Below are 15,301 nucleotides of genomic sequence, written 5' to 3'. Positions count from 1 at the left end.
CTGAATGCAAATAATAGTGCTTTTGACTCCTGAGTTCCTTGTCTCCAGCTGCGTGTAACCTATCCAGCTCCAAAATGCACGCATCTAGTTGATGCATATGACGCCGTTTGGCGCTGATACGAGCAATCAACCTGCCATCACCGGAAGTTTCTCTTTCTCTAATTTCTCCTAACTACTCGGCAGTTGTAGACTGACGTGTGACCCCCTGTTTTCCCTCTGTCCTGTCTCAGGAAACTGCAACCCAAAAGGCTCCGAGAAATTATTTAACCTTTGCTGCGTAGCAGAACCAGAAACAGAATGTAGGCCTCAGTGGCCACTCACTGGTCCTATTTGCGGTGCTTCTGTGAAGTGCTGCACTCTGGAAGGACATTTAAGGTTTCTGCAACAGATGTCGTAACATATAACCGTTATGGGGAAATCGAACTGCCTCTAAGCCAGCCGTGGCAGTTCCAGGCAGAACGCATTTAGGAGGATTAGTGAAAGACCGACCCATCAGCAGGCTACAGAAAACCCGACCCTGTCGTAGACAATGGCCACAGGGAGACCACACACACAAGGCCAGCAAAAAGAGATGTTGAAAACTGTGCATTAAATATGTTACTAGGATGCTTTCTACACATCTCCTCTACCCTCACTGCCTCGAGCTACACATAAAATACCTTCTTTTCGAAATATTGTGATGTGAACGCAACGAATTGCTACACAAGAATGTAAATCACAGTTTGACTTTTTCGAGGTGGTGTTGAAACCGCGCTATCCATAGCAACTGATGAGCAGAACACGGCAAGTGACATACAGCGATTTTCCACAGATTTCGCTCTGTGGAAGAGGGATCAAAATAAGCGAAGATGTGTCTCGGTCTTTTCGTAGATACTTCACCGTTTCTCAGGAAACGAACATCAAAGTTTGGGACGTAATTTAGAAGACATTTAGCGCGTGAGGCGCTGAGTCAAAACGGCGCGGCTTCTCGCCTTTGCGTCCCGCCTTCAAAATCAGATTATTGTTTTTATTTATTTCCTTTTAGTTTATCTACCCATTTTCGTAGAAGGTTACTATACGACTGTTTCTTATCAAATTAGGGGATAGAATGGTCTTATATTAATTACAAAATAACGAACAGGTTTCACAATAAGCGTCATATTTCTATTGAATAGTACGTATGAGTTGTTGTTTTCAGGGGTTACAATCTTTTCAAATTCTCATATTACATTGTTACATCTGTTGCTAATCGTTATATTTCATTCTTTAGTTTATACTCAGGAAGGATTGCCATATTACCTAGGATTGTACCGATCGTAGAAACGGCGAACATTACGTGCATTGTGCGAACACAGGTTTGTACAGTGACATTTTCCGCTTGAAACTGATTGCGAATCAAGATACAATACAGAAACTTCGTGGAAAACAATTCCGAATATTTTTTACATGCACTATTTTTTTCTATTCTTTTACTAGACATAGAATTAGTAGACGAATAAGGACAACTTTATTTCAACATTAATTGGAAAACAATCATGTAGTAATCTTCTACGAACATGGATACACGAATGAAGAACACAAATAAAAATAATAAATCGGTTTCGAAAACGGGTCGCGAAAATGTGAACCCACGGTAGCCACTGTGCCACCGCTTCGGTTTAACTGTTTTCTCACTAAAAGACACATAAAGTATCACGAAAACATCGACCGTTGTAACTGTGAACAAGCCACTTGTTTCAATCTCTCTGGTTATGGCACTTGCTGTGTTCTCCTCGTGAGCACAGCTGGTGCAGACAACCTGCCAGCGGCCTACATACCCACTCCGCCATCGCACATAATGTGGCCGACGCCACAAGCTACGCCCTTTAGACGTCACACACGAACAGGTGGTCACAATTATGCGACTCGGCGGTGTCGACTGGGAGTAAACGCTTTTGCCTGTCAATCGCAAGGGCCTTTGTGAATTAGCGTGATGGAGTGGTTTCGCGGCGACTTAACGGATTCCGGGCGGGCGCCCCTAATGGGATGGATGCCCCGCCGCTGCAAGAAAAACCCCCGGGCGCCGCCCCCGTGACCGATGGCCGCGCGCGCAACCCCCTCGGTAACAGTTGGCCGGCACTGGCGCCCCACGCAATGCGTCTCGCCGCCGCCTCCTATTAATTACGGATGTGTGCTCCTTCCCCCGCCATTGTCTCCGTTCGCTTCCGTCCCGTGTGGCCAGTCAAACGCTTTAATGCGCCGCGCGCGCGCCGTGCGTGAAATGGAAGCGTGTTCACGGCTGTTGTTGACGCGGGGGGCCACCCGCAGACGCCTCGGGGCGCAATTGCCTCCCTCCCACCCTGCCGGCTGCCTCTCTGCAGGATCCGAACGGGGCTCGTCTTTCGGTTCGGAAATGTCAACAGAGCGGCGCCATCGAGTGCAACAAACACTGAATCCGTACCCTCGGCGATCTAGCCAAACCAGCCGACCCAGTTGTTTGCATTCAGTGGGCTCTCAAAGTCGATCGTGATAAATACCAAAATGTCGCCGGCCGGAGTGGCTGAGTGACAGTCTGGAACCGCGCGACCGCTACGGTCGCAGGTTCGAATCCTGCCTCGGGCATGGATGCGTGTGATGTCCTTAGGTTAGTTAAGTTTAAGTAGTTCTAGGGGACTGTTGACCTCAGAAGTTAAGGCCCATAGTGCTCAGAGCTATTTGAACCAAAATGTCGCTGGAGAAACGTCGCAGCAGACCTTGCGGGTAGAATTAACTCCTTGGTTCTAAACGGAACAAAATCGACGAGTGTGATGGTAACTTAGGGAGTTATAGAATGACCGTTATAGAAGGGACCGTTATAGAATGTTACATCTCCATCTAGTGTCCGCAAGCCACCTTATGGTGTGTGACGCTACTTGGTGTACCGCAGTCACTTGTTCTTTTGCTTTAAAACTCGCTGACGTAACGATAGTGGGTAAGCTCCCGTTTGAGCTAGAATATGTCTAATTTCACAGTGGTAGTCTTTTTGCGAGATATACATAGAATGAAGAAACTTGTTGGTTGACTCTTTTGGGCGTGTTTGCTCTCGGAACTTTAAAAGTAACCCTTACCGTGATGCAGTATGTCTCTCTTGCAGCACTGGAAATGGCTGTCTTCTTGACGCTTTCTCGCTTGCTAACTGACCAGAAACAAAAAGCGCTCCTTTTGTTTACATCTGCTCTGTTCCTTTATCAATCTCATCTCGTACATGTCCTAGACTCACGAGCAATATTCAAGTACTGGTCGGAAAAATTTGGATATTTGTGGTAAGGTCTTATGGGACTAAACTGCTGAGGTCATCGGTCCCTCTTAAACTAACTTACGCTTAGTACAACACACCCTCCTATGCCCAAGGGAGGACTCGAATCTCCGACGAGGGGAGCCGCGCGGACCATGACAAGGCGCCTGAGACCGCGCGGCTACCCCCGCGGTTTTGCAAGGTACCTGGTGGTTATAATTAAACTCATTGTGACCCGAGGGCTGTAGTGCGACTATATACAGGGCGAACATTAATAAAACCGACAAACTGCAGGGGCGGCTATCTGACTGGGAATCTAGGGAAAAAAAATCCTATGGATGTGTGTCTAGAATACATAGTTGCCACAGTAGATGTCGCTGATGAATGACAGTTCCTCCTACATTATGAGCCCTGTGTTGCAGACTGTGTGATTGACGCAGCGTATAGTAAGCAGCATAATGGTCCGGTTTTCATGTCGGGAACAAACCGAGATGGTATCTGTGTACGGCCAAGCGGATGGAAACGGTAGAAAGGCAGTACAGGTATACCAAAACAAGTACCCTTACAGACGTCAAACACATCACAGAACATTTCAAACCCTTCTTGAGGGTTTGCGTGATCATCGATCCTTTCAGGCAGTCGAATTAGGGAGGGGGGGGGGGAGGGAGGGGGCGCGGACTGTGCGTACACAATATTTGTAGCGTCGGGTTCTACAGGATATTGAGACGAACCATAGAAGCTCCATGCAAGTGCCCCCTCCCAACGTGATGTAAGCCAAAGAACGGGTGTGTGTACGCTGCGTGACAACCGCTATTATCCCTATCACCTGCAACCTCATGGAGGCCACTTTGAACACCTGTTATTACGCGAATGAGATGCACCTCTGAACTGGGATCCAGGACCATTTTTATGTTGTTGCACGCACGCTCTCCATTTCTGTTCACATGTTTATATGGCACTTTTCCTCCATTTCCGTTCAGGAATCTGTCCCTGCAGTTTGTCGGTTTTATTAATTAATGGTCACCTTGTACATCACAGAACACTCAAACAAGATACGTTCATTAATCCGTACGCACGCTTGTACGACGAAAAGCAGTAGTTCTACTTTCTGCCACCTGGTGAAAAAAAGGCGCTGTAATCAGTCAGAATATGAAATGTTTTCTGTTTCGACATCGGTGTGCTGTCTGTTGCTTGGCGACACATGTTGATTTCTTTTGTCAAGTCACTGCTCGTTTAGAGGATATATAAGTTTGAAGTATTCTGTACTAAATGGCATGGTTATTGAGGAGAAACACCTTGAACGCCTGGTAACGTCGTTTGATCAAAACGACAGCGATTGCAGCGCTGTATTGCGGGAATGTCGTCGACAGAAACCGCTGCAGAGAGGCCCCATGTCAATAAATGGGCGACGAATTTGATGAATAAATTAGAAAGAACAGGTGCAATAGGTGGTGTGGCAGGGAGAGTGAGGGGGTTCATTTACATCGGAGTTGTTGGTGAAGTTTCTGTGGTTACAGCTCATGCCTCAAATTCTGCAACTAATGCCCCCTCCTGGTCAACAGTTCAAAAGATTTTGCAGCGCATTTTACAATGGTATCTCTACAACATATAGAAAGTCCACCAAACGAAACACCAAGACAGACTACAAGTCCGTGACTTTTCCCTGTCTTTTGGCATCCATAGAAATGGATGAAATGTCGCTGGAGAAGGCCGGAGAATATTATCTGGACAGACGAAGCACATATTACTGTGCACGGTGCCATGAATGCACAGAACTGTCGCTTGTGTGTCTCTGCTTATGAAATGTATGGGTTATTGTTAGGATTTCTTCTCATTTCAGGGCCATTCTTTTGAGTTAATTATTTGAAGTTATGTCATCATTACAGAGCAGTCAGATTGAGTTCGGCTTGTATATTGTGGGTAATAAATTAATAGGTTAAGTCTGAGTCGTCTTTGTCAGGGAAAATTGTGCAGGTCAGTGTTGAAATGATAAAAATAAGTTACGAGACAGTAGCATCAGTTGCATTTAGCAGTTTGAGTACGAACTAAGAAGTTTCACGCACTCAGTCATTTTAGTAGAGAAAAATACATAGAAGTTCCACCTGTTACGGATGCAACATGTTGCTGGGTCGGAAGACAATATTAAACACACTTTGTTACTTGTGACGATATCCTAATAAGCGTACCAAACCACCGTTGTCATATGTTTGATCTTTCCTCCCCTTCTGCTGCACCACACTGCATTCTAACTGCTTACTACACGATATTTTCACTGGTGCCAGAAGATGGAACTACTACTTTTTTTCAGCATACACCGCGAACACGCAGATTAACGAACACATCTAAGACGTTTCGGTGTCCTGCGATGTATAAAGCCTGCACTACAGCACTCGGAACACAGTCCCTTTACTTATAACCAGCCGGTACCTCCTACGTGTGTGTAATGGGCTTCTCAATGATTTTTCCAGTGAACCTCAGTCTTGCATCTGCCTAACCTGCGACTAAGTTTACGTATTGGTTTCACTTCGAATCGCCTTATGCACAAACCGTTCAAAATTTATATTACTGATCTAGTGAATGACGTCGGGGACTCGGTGAGGCTAGAATTCTGTACCGAAATGTGCAGATGATTAACGACAGGTACGTGTGTTGACTCTGAACGTTCTACGCTGCACCACACCGTCGACTGATAACCGTGATACGATCAAACGAAGTTATTTCGCAGATATGTAATTCGCTCAAAGAAACAGCCGTCAGTACGGTATAATGGATGCCGAATGTTCACCACAAAGGAAACTAAAGTCGAGTGTGCGCAAAGCATAGGTAACAGTACGATTGGATCATCATTTTGCATAAACCGTCTATGGGTTACGATCAGCATCCCTGTTACATTGTTCACTAACGTTGTTGCCTGTAGGTAATAAAATTCGATAAGAATGACCGTTAAAAAAATTTCCGCTTCACGTAATAAATGATAGTCATATTTGAAGATGGATAAGTCAGAATATGTCCGCAAACGGAATAAGCACATGGCAACATATTTGATGATTTAAGCACCATGTGTTGCTGTAATGAATATCTAGCATCGTGCAACCACTGTTGAGTCATTTTAATTTTTGGTTTGTTGTACGTAGGTGCTGTGTTCAGGTGGAAGAATTGTTTATTAAACTACATAAACTAGCGTGTCAGCGTACGAGATTAAAGCTCGGAATGTGCATAAGGAACCACAAGTTTAAGAAATAATTCTTCGATAATTATGTGACATCTACGTAACACAATCTAAAAATCGCGCTCATTTGCAGATGGCCATTTGGCTGAAACCAGTCGTCTGGAAATTATTATTTATTACTACAGCGTCTGGTAGCCTCATGATGAATTTCCTAGAGTAGACTGGTTCTGTTCACAGAAAATATCACAAGATTAGTGGTGAACACTTGGGTTTGTTGCAAGGGAACTGGGAAGAGCAGTGCGTCTGTGAATGAAGTGGCATAGAAGACGCTGGCGCACGCAGTGCAGTGTTGTAGCAGGTATCAAGTTGGCAGACGTGGATCGATTACACAGACCACGTGGTTGGCTCCTAATTCATGGAGTGAACTACACAAGACTGTAACGGAAGTGATCGGTTAACTTAAATGTCGATCTTTGTATAGAATGTGACATTTTTGAGAAACTCCTTGTGTAAATTTTGCACAGCGATACTTGAGGAAAGGATGCGATAACTTTGCCGACGCGACAGCATGCCTCGCGTAAGGGTCATTAGAGAAAAGTAAGATGAATCTGGGGCCGCATAGAGGCATACAGTGGAAGTGGAGAGGAAACTGGTAACATTGGTACTGTACATACTGCACTGTATAATGTACAGTGCCTTATGTACTATATACAGTATCTTTTCAAAACCATCTGGACACCACTTAGTGGACATTAGTATTGCCCACGTCCATCCTTCGCCTGTATGGCAGCGTGAACGCTACTGAGGACATTTTCTGTGACGTATCGGAGAGTATGTGGAACAGTGACTGCCCATTGCAGTGATGTTGGACACCGGGATCTCGAGCGAGGACGACATTCTGATTCACCCCAAGGACTTTCCCTCGTGTTCAGGTCGGGAATATGGGCAAGCCACTTGTCTGAAAACCACTGCCTCACATATGCTACTTTATGAGATGACACATGCTCATACGAGAAAATATCGTCTGCGAACTGTTTGTCTACCGTGGCCCGTAACACCATCTCCTCCGCGCCTCTTGTTGGCTTCACGTACACTGAAGAGCAAAAGAAAGAGGCACAATATCATGTAGGCCCCCGCGGGCACGCAGAAGAGCCGCATCACGACCTGGCGTGGACTCGACTAATGTCTGAAGTACTGCTGCAGGGAACTGGCGTCATGGATCCTGCAGGGCTGTCCGTAAATCCGTAAGAATCCGATGGGATGGATATCTCATGTGAACAGCACGGTGTAAGCCATCGCAGATGTGCTCAGTAATGTTCATGTCTGCGGAGTTTGGCGGCCAGGGGAAGTGTTTAAACTCAGAAGAGTGTTCCTGGAGTCACTTTGTGGCAATTCTGGATGTGTGGAGTATCGTATTGTCCCTCTGGAATTGCCCAAGTCATTCGAAACGTACAATGGACATGAATGGATGCAAGTGATGAGACAGGATTCTTACGCACGTGTCACCTGTAGGAGTCGTATCTAGATGTATTATGGGTCCCATATCACTCCAAATGCACACGCCTCACACCATTAGGGAGCCTCCATCACCCTGAACAGCCATTCATGAGGTTGTCTCCATACTCGTACACTTCCATCCGCTTGATAGAATTTGAAACGAGACTCGTCCGACCAGACAACATCCTTCCAGTCATCAACAGGTCTTGACGGGCCCAGTCGAGGAGTAAAGCTTTGTGTCGTGCAGTCATCAATGATGCACAAGTGGGCTTTCGGCTACGAAAGCGCTAATCGATGATGTTTCGTTGAATGGTTGGCACGGTGACACTTGTCGGTGGCCCAGCATTGAAATCTGCAGCAGTTAGTGGAGGCGCTGCACTTCCATCACGTTGAACGATTCTCTTCAGTGGTCGTGGTCCCGTTGTTGCAGGATCTTTTTCGGAACGCAGCAGTGTGGGAGATGTTTTACCGGATTCCACACATTCACGGTACGCTCCTAAAATGGTCGTACGGGTCAATTCCCACTTCACCACCACCTCGGAGATTCTGTGTCCCATCGCTCGCGGGCGGACTATGACACCTTGTTGAAACTCACTTAAATTTTTATAACCTGCCATTGTAGGAGCCGTAACCGATCTAACAACTGTGCCAGACACTTGCTGTCTTATATAGGCGTTGCCGACCGCAGTGCCGTATTCTGCCTTTTTACGTATCTCTGTATTTGAATACCATTTTATTTGGCGCTTCAGTGTATTACGACGGGTAACGTTGCCAAGAATTTCGCCGTTCCGAAATCCTTTCATCGGATTGCCACAGGGTATAGTGTGAATGATGTATCAAAATAACTCGTTTCCAGTCACGCACTGTCTACTCGCTCCGCCCTTTACACCTCCTCAAGCGTCCCGTAAGGCAGACTACATAAATGTGTGGCTTACAAGGAGCTGCTCGGTAAGTGTAGCCCATTCTTTTTAATTCAATAGGTACAATGACTTCGTTAGACGAGCTGCTGGTAGCACTACCGATGTCATACAATTTTTTACAACTTCCCTCCGCAGTGCTCGCTGGTGTCAGTCTTAGTAATGTGCCTAAGGACAGCCTAATCACGATTTATATTTTAGTCAGTTGGAATGGTCGAAATGTCTCTGGCAGATCTGCTGCTCAGTCGACAGGCAGCGGCTACTGCACGTTCGTAGTCACAGAGCTATCCTGAGCAACCCGCTGTACTGTTGCCGCTTTTCTACCGACAACACAGAGCTCCCCGTCTCCTCTTACACTCGTGAGTCTCCGTTTCGTCACATCTGCTTGTCAGCTCTGTGTTACATAGACGTGTACGGATACTTTTGGTGCGAGAGTATATCTAGAGTTAGACATTGATCTTCAGCTGGAGACGTCTGTTGCTTAAGAGGCGACTGCACAAGGAGTTATTTGTGTCGCAAACTCAACAGCAAATCCACCGAGCTGTGCTCCGCGCGCATAGTTTGTGCTCTGTGATACCGGCGCTCTCTGCAGAAAGGTGGCGAAACTAGGTCGCGCACGGGCTGCCATGTCTGAAGGCGGGAAGCAATTTCGGCTTGGTTCTCGCGTTGCTTCATCCCCTGTGATCTGTGTGATTTTACTGTGGTCAGCAGAGGTCTTTCGCCTTGCTGTAGTCGTGTCCCCTGTTCTATTAGTTAATTTATTACCTTCGAGCGTGTGCCGACTGCCACTTTGACAACTGAAGCCTGAAGAAAGGGCAGATGTAGTGAATATCACGCTGTTGCAGTCTCGTGTCCAGTGTTCAAGCAGGTTCGAGGTTTACAATAGCTTCTAACCACGCACTGTATCGTCCTGCTCTTGCCTTTCACATGTTTCGCGTTTTGCCAGTTATTTGCGTTCTCGTCACCTTGAATGATGCAATACGAACATATTCTCCCTTCCTTTAACTCCACCTGAAACCCATAAAATGCTTCAGACGTAACGGCTAGTACAATTACGGTTACTTTTAGCTATACAACGCTCACAGCGTGAATTACTATGATATTCAGTAAGATTAATGTACAGATAATCAGCAACAGATGATCGCTGCTTTACCGATATACTATTTAGTTGAATAATGGAAATAACTAGGAATTTTGGTAACATTTATACAAAGGCACGCAGAAAGGTAATGCCTCCGAATTTTTTATGTGAAAATTATTAAACTTTTTATAACTACAAAAACGTTGTGACTACTCTAAATCTTTATTCTTCAAGTCTACATATCTTATCCTGAACATAGTCACCCTGGCGAAGAGCACGTTTCTCCCAACGAGAGAGTGGTTTGTTGATACCTACGCTGTAGACTGTTTGACTTTCTTGATGGAGCCACAAAACTTCACCTCTGTTTGCAACGCTTCGTCACCATCAAAGTCTTTAAGTTATGGAAACAGATGAAAATCGAATGGGGCAAAGTCGGGACTCTACCGAGTATGATCTATTATAATGCTGAAAGAGAGGTTCTTCCATGTTTGGACAAACGTTTCGAATTCAAAATTCGATTATTACAGCAGCCCGTTTATCACGCACATACTTAGTTAAGTTACACACCGCCATGTAACACGCTTCAATTCGGAGCCTTCTAACGGAAGAGGGCTGCAAATTCGTTGACGTGAAGAATAAAGATATAGAATGTCAAAAAAGTTTATTTTATTTAAAAAGCGTTAAGAATTTTCGCAGAAAAATTGGAACACTTTAGTTTTCAGTGCCCTCCCGAACAAGTTGGTTGCAGGTGGAATCGGAGGGACTGACTAGTTGCAGTAACGTTACAACTCATTTATTTTGCTTTTTCATTGTTTGGAGTTTTTCCTGTCTCCAGTAGTCCTGCCCAGCAAGACGGGGCCGTGGTTAGCAAACTGGATCCCCAATCTGGACGTCGACGGTTCAGATTCCCGTCCGACTATCCAGATTCTGTTTTTTCCATGGTTTCACAGAATTGCTTAAGCCAAATGCCGAGCTGGTTCCTGTGTAAGGGTGCTGTGATTTCCTTCCCCAGCCTGAGATTGCGTTTCGCCTCCAATGATGTCTTCGTCGAACATTAAATCGTAACCTCCTTCGTCAGTTCGCCACCTTGCTTCCATCGTTCCCAAGTAGTTATCTTATCTCTTCCTCACTTTGGTACCGATCAGAAGAGCGCACTTTTAACATTTGGGACTACATGACGTTTGACTTTTCCAAATCGTTCCTATCTTTCTTAAATAGGGTTCTACTGTTTCATTCTCTTACGTATCTATTTGCTTAATGTGGCTTTCGCTTATTGTATATAGTTCAACAAACGTGAACCTGCTGCTCTGTACACTTTTTGTAACTCTGTCTCCTAGGTTTATTTGTTCCTTTCCAGTTTGGATCTGTCTTCAGTCCCAACTGCGCCTTGAATTTTCTCACAGTTCTCTTTTGCAAGACACCTGGTTCTCGGGATACCTGTCGTGAAGCGCTCACTGCTCTAGAAAAATTCTGTTTTGACGACGATGTTACAGTACTTATTTTGGGGTTTCAGGAGATGAACTTCTGGCTGTCAGTTTTTATTTACTGCCAGTTTCTATTTTTTTAGCATACGATATCTCATTCTCTAGTCACTTATGGATCACTATCGCCGTTGTTTTCTATAGTCTGCTTTGATTCGTACGAGAATCATTTGTACTGTCTTCGGATTTTATCACATTGGCTTATCCTTATTAAAGTGGCAGATTTTGGCAATAGAGTACGCGTTGTATCGACCTGTTGCCGTCCTAGTAGTGCGTATTTGAAACTGTACAAGGTCAAGTGTAATGCCTGTTTGATAAGGACACAAAACAGTGCAACGATACTCTACAACATATCACACTAGCGTCTCGTATATGATTGTCGCATTTCATATCCCTTCCTAGAATTACCCCAAAATACTAACATAATGCAATGTGTTCAAGATGTTCACCACTAGTTGTGTAGTCAGATATTCAGAAATTTATTCACTGATTTCAAGTTCTTTGACACTGACTGGCAGTAATACGGGTAAATCTGTGCTGGAATGGGGCTCGAGCCCTGATTTGCCACGTATCATGAGCGGTCGCTTAACCAAACCTCCTTTTCCCACACTGTCTACATCTGTTTAGGCTTGCAACATTACTTGGATTCCCGCAACAGAGGGAATAAGACAACAATGTCTTCAACCTTCGACATCGCAACGCATCAGCAATCGTTGGTTAATATATTAAAAAACTAAAAACCCGCCTCGATTGCGAAAAAAGGCACCTAGTGTTAAGTATTAACCCAGGTTTCGGCGTAGGTAACTACACCTTCTTCAGAACAACAATAAAACCACAAGTGCCTAAGAAGACCTTTGCCAATGATTAGAAGAACACCATAGGTATACATTTATAAACGAAAAAGAAAATGAAAACACAAACATTACATATGTACGAAGTCAAACCATTACTTAACTTAATGGTGTACGTTCCACATCACACCGGCCTATGTTCGACGGGCCATGACCCGCCAAAACTTTTAATCATTGACGAAGGTCTTAGGTACTAGTGGGTTTTATTGGTGTTCTGAAGACGGTGTAGTTATCTACACCGAAACCTGGATTAACACTTAACACTAGGTGCCTTTTTTCGCAATCGAGGCGGGTTTTTAGTTTTTTAATGTGTTAAACAGTAATACTATCGTCGTTCTGCTCGTCTAGGCACTTATTAGATACTTTATTGCTCAACATCTGTTACTTCAGACATCTGTACATGGGCGAAGGAGCAGACATTGTAAAATAAACTAGATATTCTCGGCCTCGTTTAGTTTTTATAATCATTATTTTATGTTTATCCACATTTAAAGAAAATTATCATTCATTACACCTTGTGGAAATATTGTTCAACTTATTGTGCAATTACGTACTGTGATCCACCAACGATACCTTCCCGGATACAATACCGTACTTTGCAAAAAATCGTATGGTGCTACTGATCTTGTTACCATGTGTTGAAACGATAGTATTGCCCATCATTTAACCATTTGCGTTTGGCTACGAGAAGCAAGTCTGTTAGAGTCATCCACTAACGATCGATACTCTCGACTGAAGATGATACGTTAATGCTTCGACGAAACACCACAAGGTAAGAGCCGGGGATGCACCGCCCAGAACATGGGCATCGATGCGCTTACTGCGCTACGTTGCCACCGGAACCACCGGCCAGGGATGGGAAACCCATGCAGACGTACGAGTTCGCGAGGCACTGACGAAGCGGGGAAATTTTTAGCGAGGTACAAATCGAGGGCTAGTACGAGTGCGTAGCCTACGTAGCGGGACCCGCGATTGCAGATAAAGTTGGCTAACTGGCGGGGTGTCGCGCGCGCTGACTTGTTGCGGCGCACAGTGGGAACGCCGCGCCTGCGAGGCGGCGGCGGGGGCGGCGGGGGCGGGCGGGGGCGCAGCGGATCCCGGCGCGCACTTGGCCCGCTGTTGCGCGCAGGCGGCGGCGCGCCCAGGCCGGCGCCGCCGCCCGCTTGATTGACCGGCGTAGCGCAAGAGCGGCCCAAGTCCGTGGCAGTGGCGGCGGCGGCGGCGGCGGCGGCGGTGGCGCCCCGCTAGCGGCGGGCGTCGCGCTTAAAGGCGAACCTCCGCGGGCCCTGGCAACACGTGGCCGCCGGCCGCTCGCACTGCCTGCCTCCGGACCACCGTCGCGCGCATCTCATTACAAGTAGGGCAGCCGCGCACCGCATCCAAGTCACAGTGCGAAATTTCTTAATGGGCAACTTTTATTTAACTACTTGAAGCCAGCCGCTATTGTGAACCTTAGTCCGAAGACTGGTTAGTTCCAACTATCAGTGCCCGTCAGTCCTACGAGCGGCCTCTTCATCTCTTCACAACTACTGCAGTCGTTTGCACCTATTCTCTGTATTGAAACCTCGGTCTCGCCACACTGTTTTGCCCACGTATTTCCCTCCATCACAGAAGTGGCGATTCCTTCGGACAGGGCTTCCCAACGTGTGGTCCGCGGACCCCTTAGGGGTCCTCCGGCTCTTTCTAGAGGGTCCGCGGCCACCCTTCACCAAGCGTGTATAATAATGAGTAAAATGATTGAATAAAAATGTGAAAATTGAATTCATCACTTCTTTCTCGTGTGAAAAACATTTGTACTTTTACTTCAGGTCGTATCCCCAAGCAGCCTTTGCGGTTCCTAAGTGAGAAGGTATACACAGTTTAGTGCCGGAGAATGTGGCTCCTCTGAACGACTGTTTCGCAACAATACGGGGCTTGCTTGTGGTCGGCTCACAGTGCTAGGGGTAAAATACAGGGAGCGAAAGGCTATTTACAATTTGTACAGAAACCAGATGGCAGTTATAAAAGTCGAGGGACACGAAAGGGAAGCAGTGACTGAGAAGGGAGTGAAACAGGGTTGTAGCCTCTCCCCAATGTTATTCAATCTGTACACTGAGCAAGCAGTGAAGGAAATAAAAGAAAAACTCCGAGTAGAAATAAAAATCCATGGAGAAGGAATAAAAACATTGAGGTTTGGCGATGACATTGTAATTCTGTCAGAAATAGCAAAGGACTTGGAAGAGCACTTGAACGGAATGGAAAGTGTCTTGAAAGGAGGATATAAGATCAACATCAATAAAAGCAAAACGAGGATAATGGAATGTAGTCGAATTAAGTCGGGTGATGCTAAGGGAATTAGATTAGGAAATGAGACACTTACAGTAGTAAAGGAGTTTTGCTATTTGGGGAGAAAAATAACTGATGATGGTCGAAGTAGAGAGGATATAAAATGTAGACTGGCAATGGCAAGGAAAGCGTTTCTGAAGAAGAGAAATTTGTTAACATCGAGTATAGATTTAAGTGTCTGGAAGTTTCTGAAAATATTTGTATGGAGTTTAACCATGTATGGAAGTGAAACATGGACGATAAATAGTTTGGACAAGAACAGAATAGAAGCTTTTGAAATGTGGTGCTACAGAAGAATGCTGAGGATTACATGGGTAGATCACATAACTAATGAGAAGGTATTGAACAGGATTGGGGAGAAGAGAAAATTGTGGCATAACTTGACTAGAAGAATGGATCGGTTGGTAGGACATGTTCTGAGGCATCAAGGGATCACCAATTTAGTATTGGAGGGCAGCGTGGAGGGTATAAATCGTAGAGGGAGACCAAGAGATGAATACACTAAGCAGATTCAGAAGGATGTAGGCTGCAGTAGGTACTGGGAGATGAAGAAGCTTGCACAGGATAGAGTAGCATGAAGAGCTGAAGACCGCAACAACAACAATACAGCCCCAGATGCGCTGAAACCTTTTACGCAAGCGCGGAGCGAGCTTTGTCGATTAATCACAGCACTCGCTGGCACGTATGTGGCCCCAGGCATCATTAAATGTTAAACTTGCTTTGGCAGTGGACTACCTATTTCATAAGT

General features: G+C 45.5%; 1 protein-coding gene across 1 annotated transcript in view; it reads left to right on the top strand.

Moving 5' to 3' along the window:
* Nucleotides 1-2,004: 2,004 nt before the first annotated feature.
* The window catches only part of LOC126284545 (WAS/WASL-interacting protein family member 1-like), a 127,071-nt gene continuing 113,774 nt past the window's right edge, over nt 2,005-15,301 (top strand). Inside the window, exons 1-2 of the mRNA XM_049983546.1 lie at nt 2,005-2,090; nt 13,358-13,585. Of these exons, the coding sequence (XP_049839503.1) occupies nt 2,005-2,090; nt 13,358-13,585 (314 nt within the window). The remainder of the gene's footprint in view (nt 2,091-13,357; nt 13,586-15,301) is intronic.

Source organism: Schistocerca gregaria, chromosome 8 (genome assembly GCF_023897955.1).
Source record: "Schistocerca gregaria isolate iqSchGreg1 chromosome 8, iqSchGreg1.2, whole genome shotgun sequence".
Classification (NCBI taxonomy): Eukaryota; Metazoa; Arthropoda; class Insecta; order Orthoptera; family Acrididae; genus Schistocerca; species Schistocerca gregaria.
This window is presented reverse-complemented; position numbering and strand designations above follow the sequence as displayed.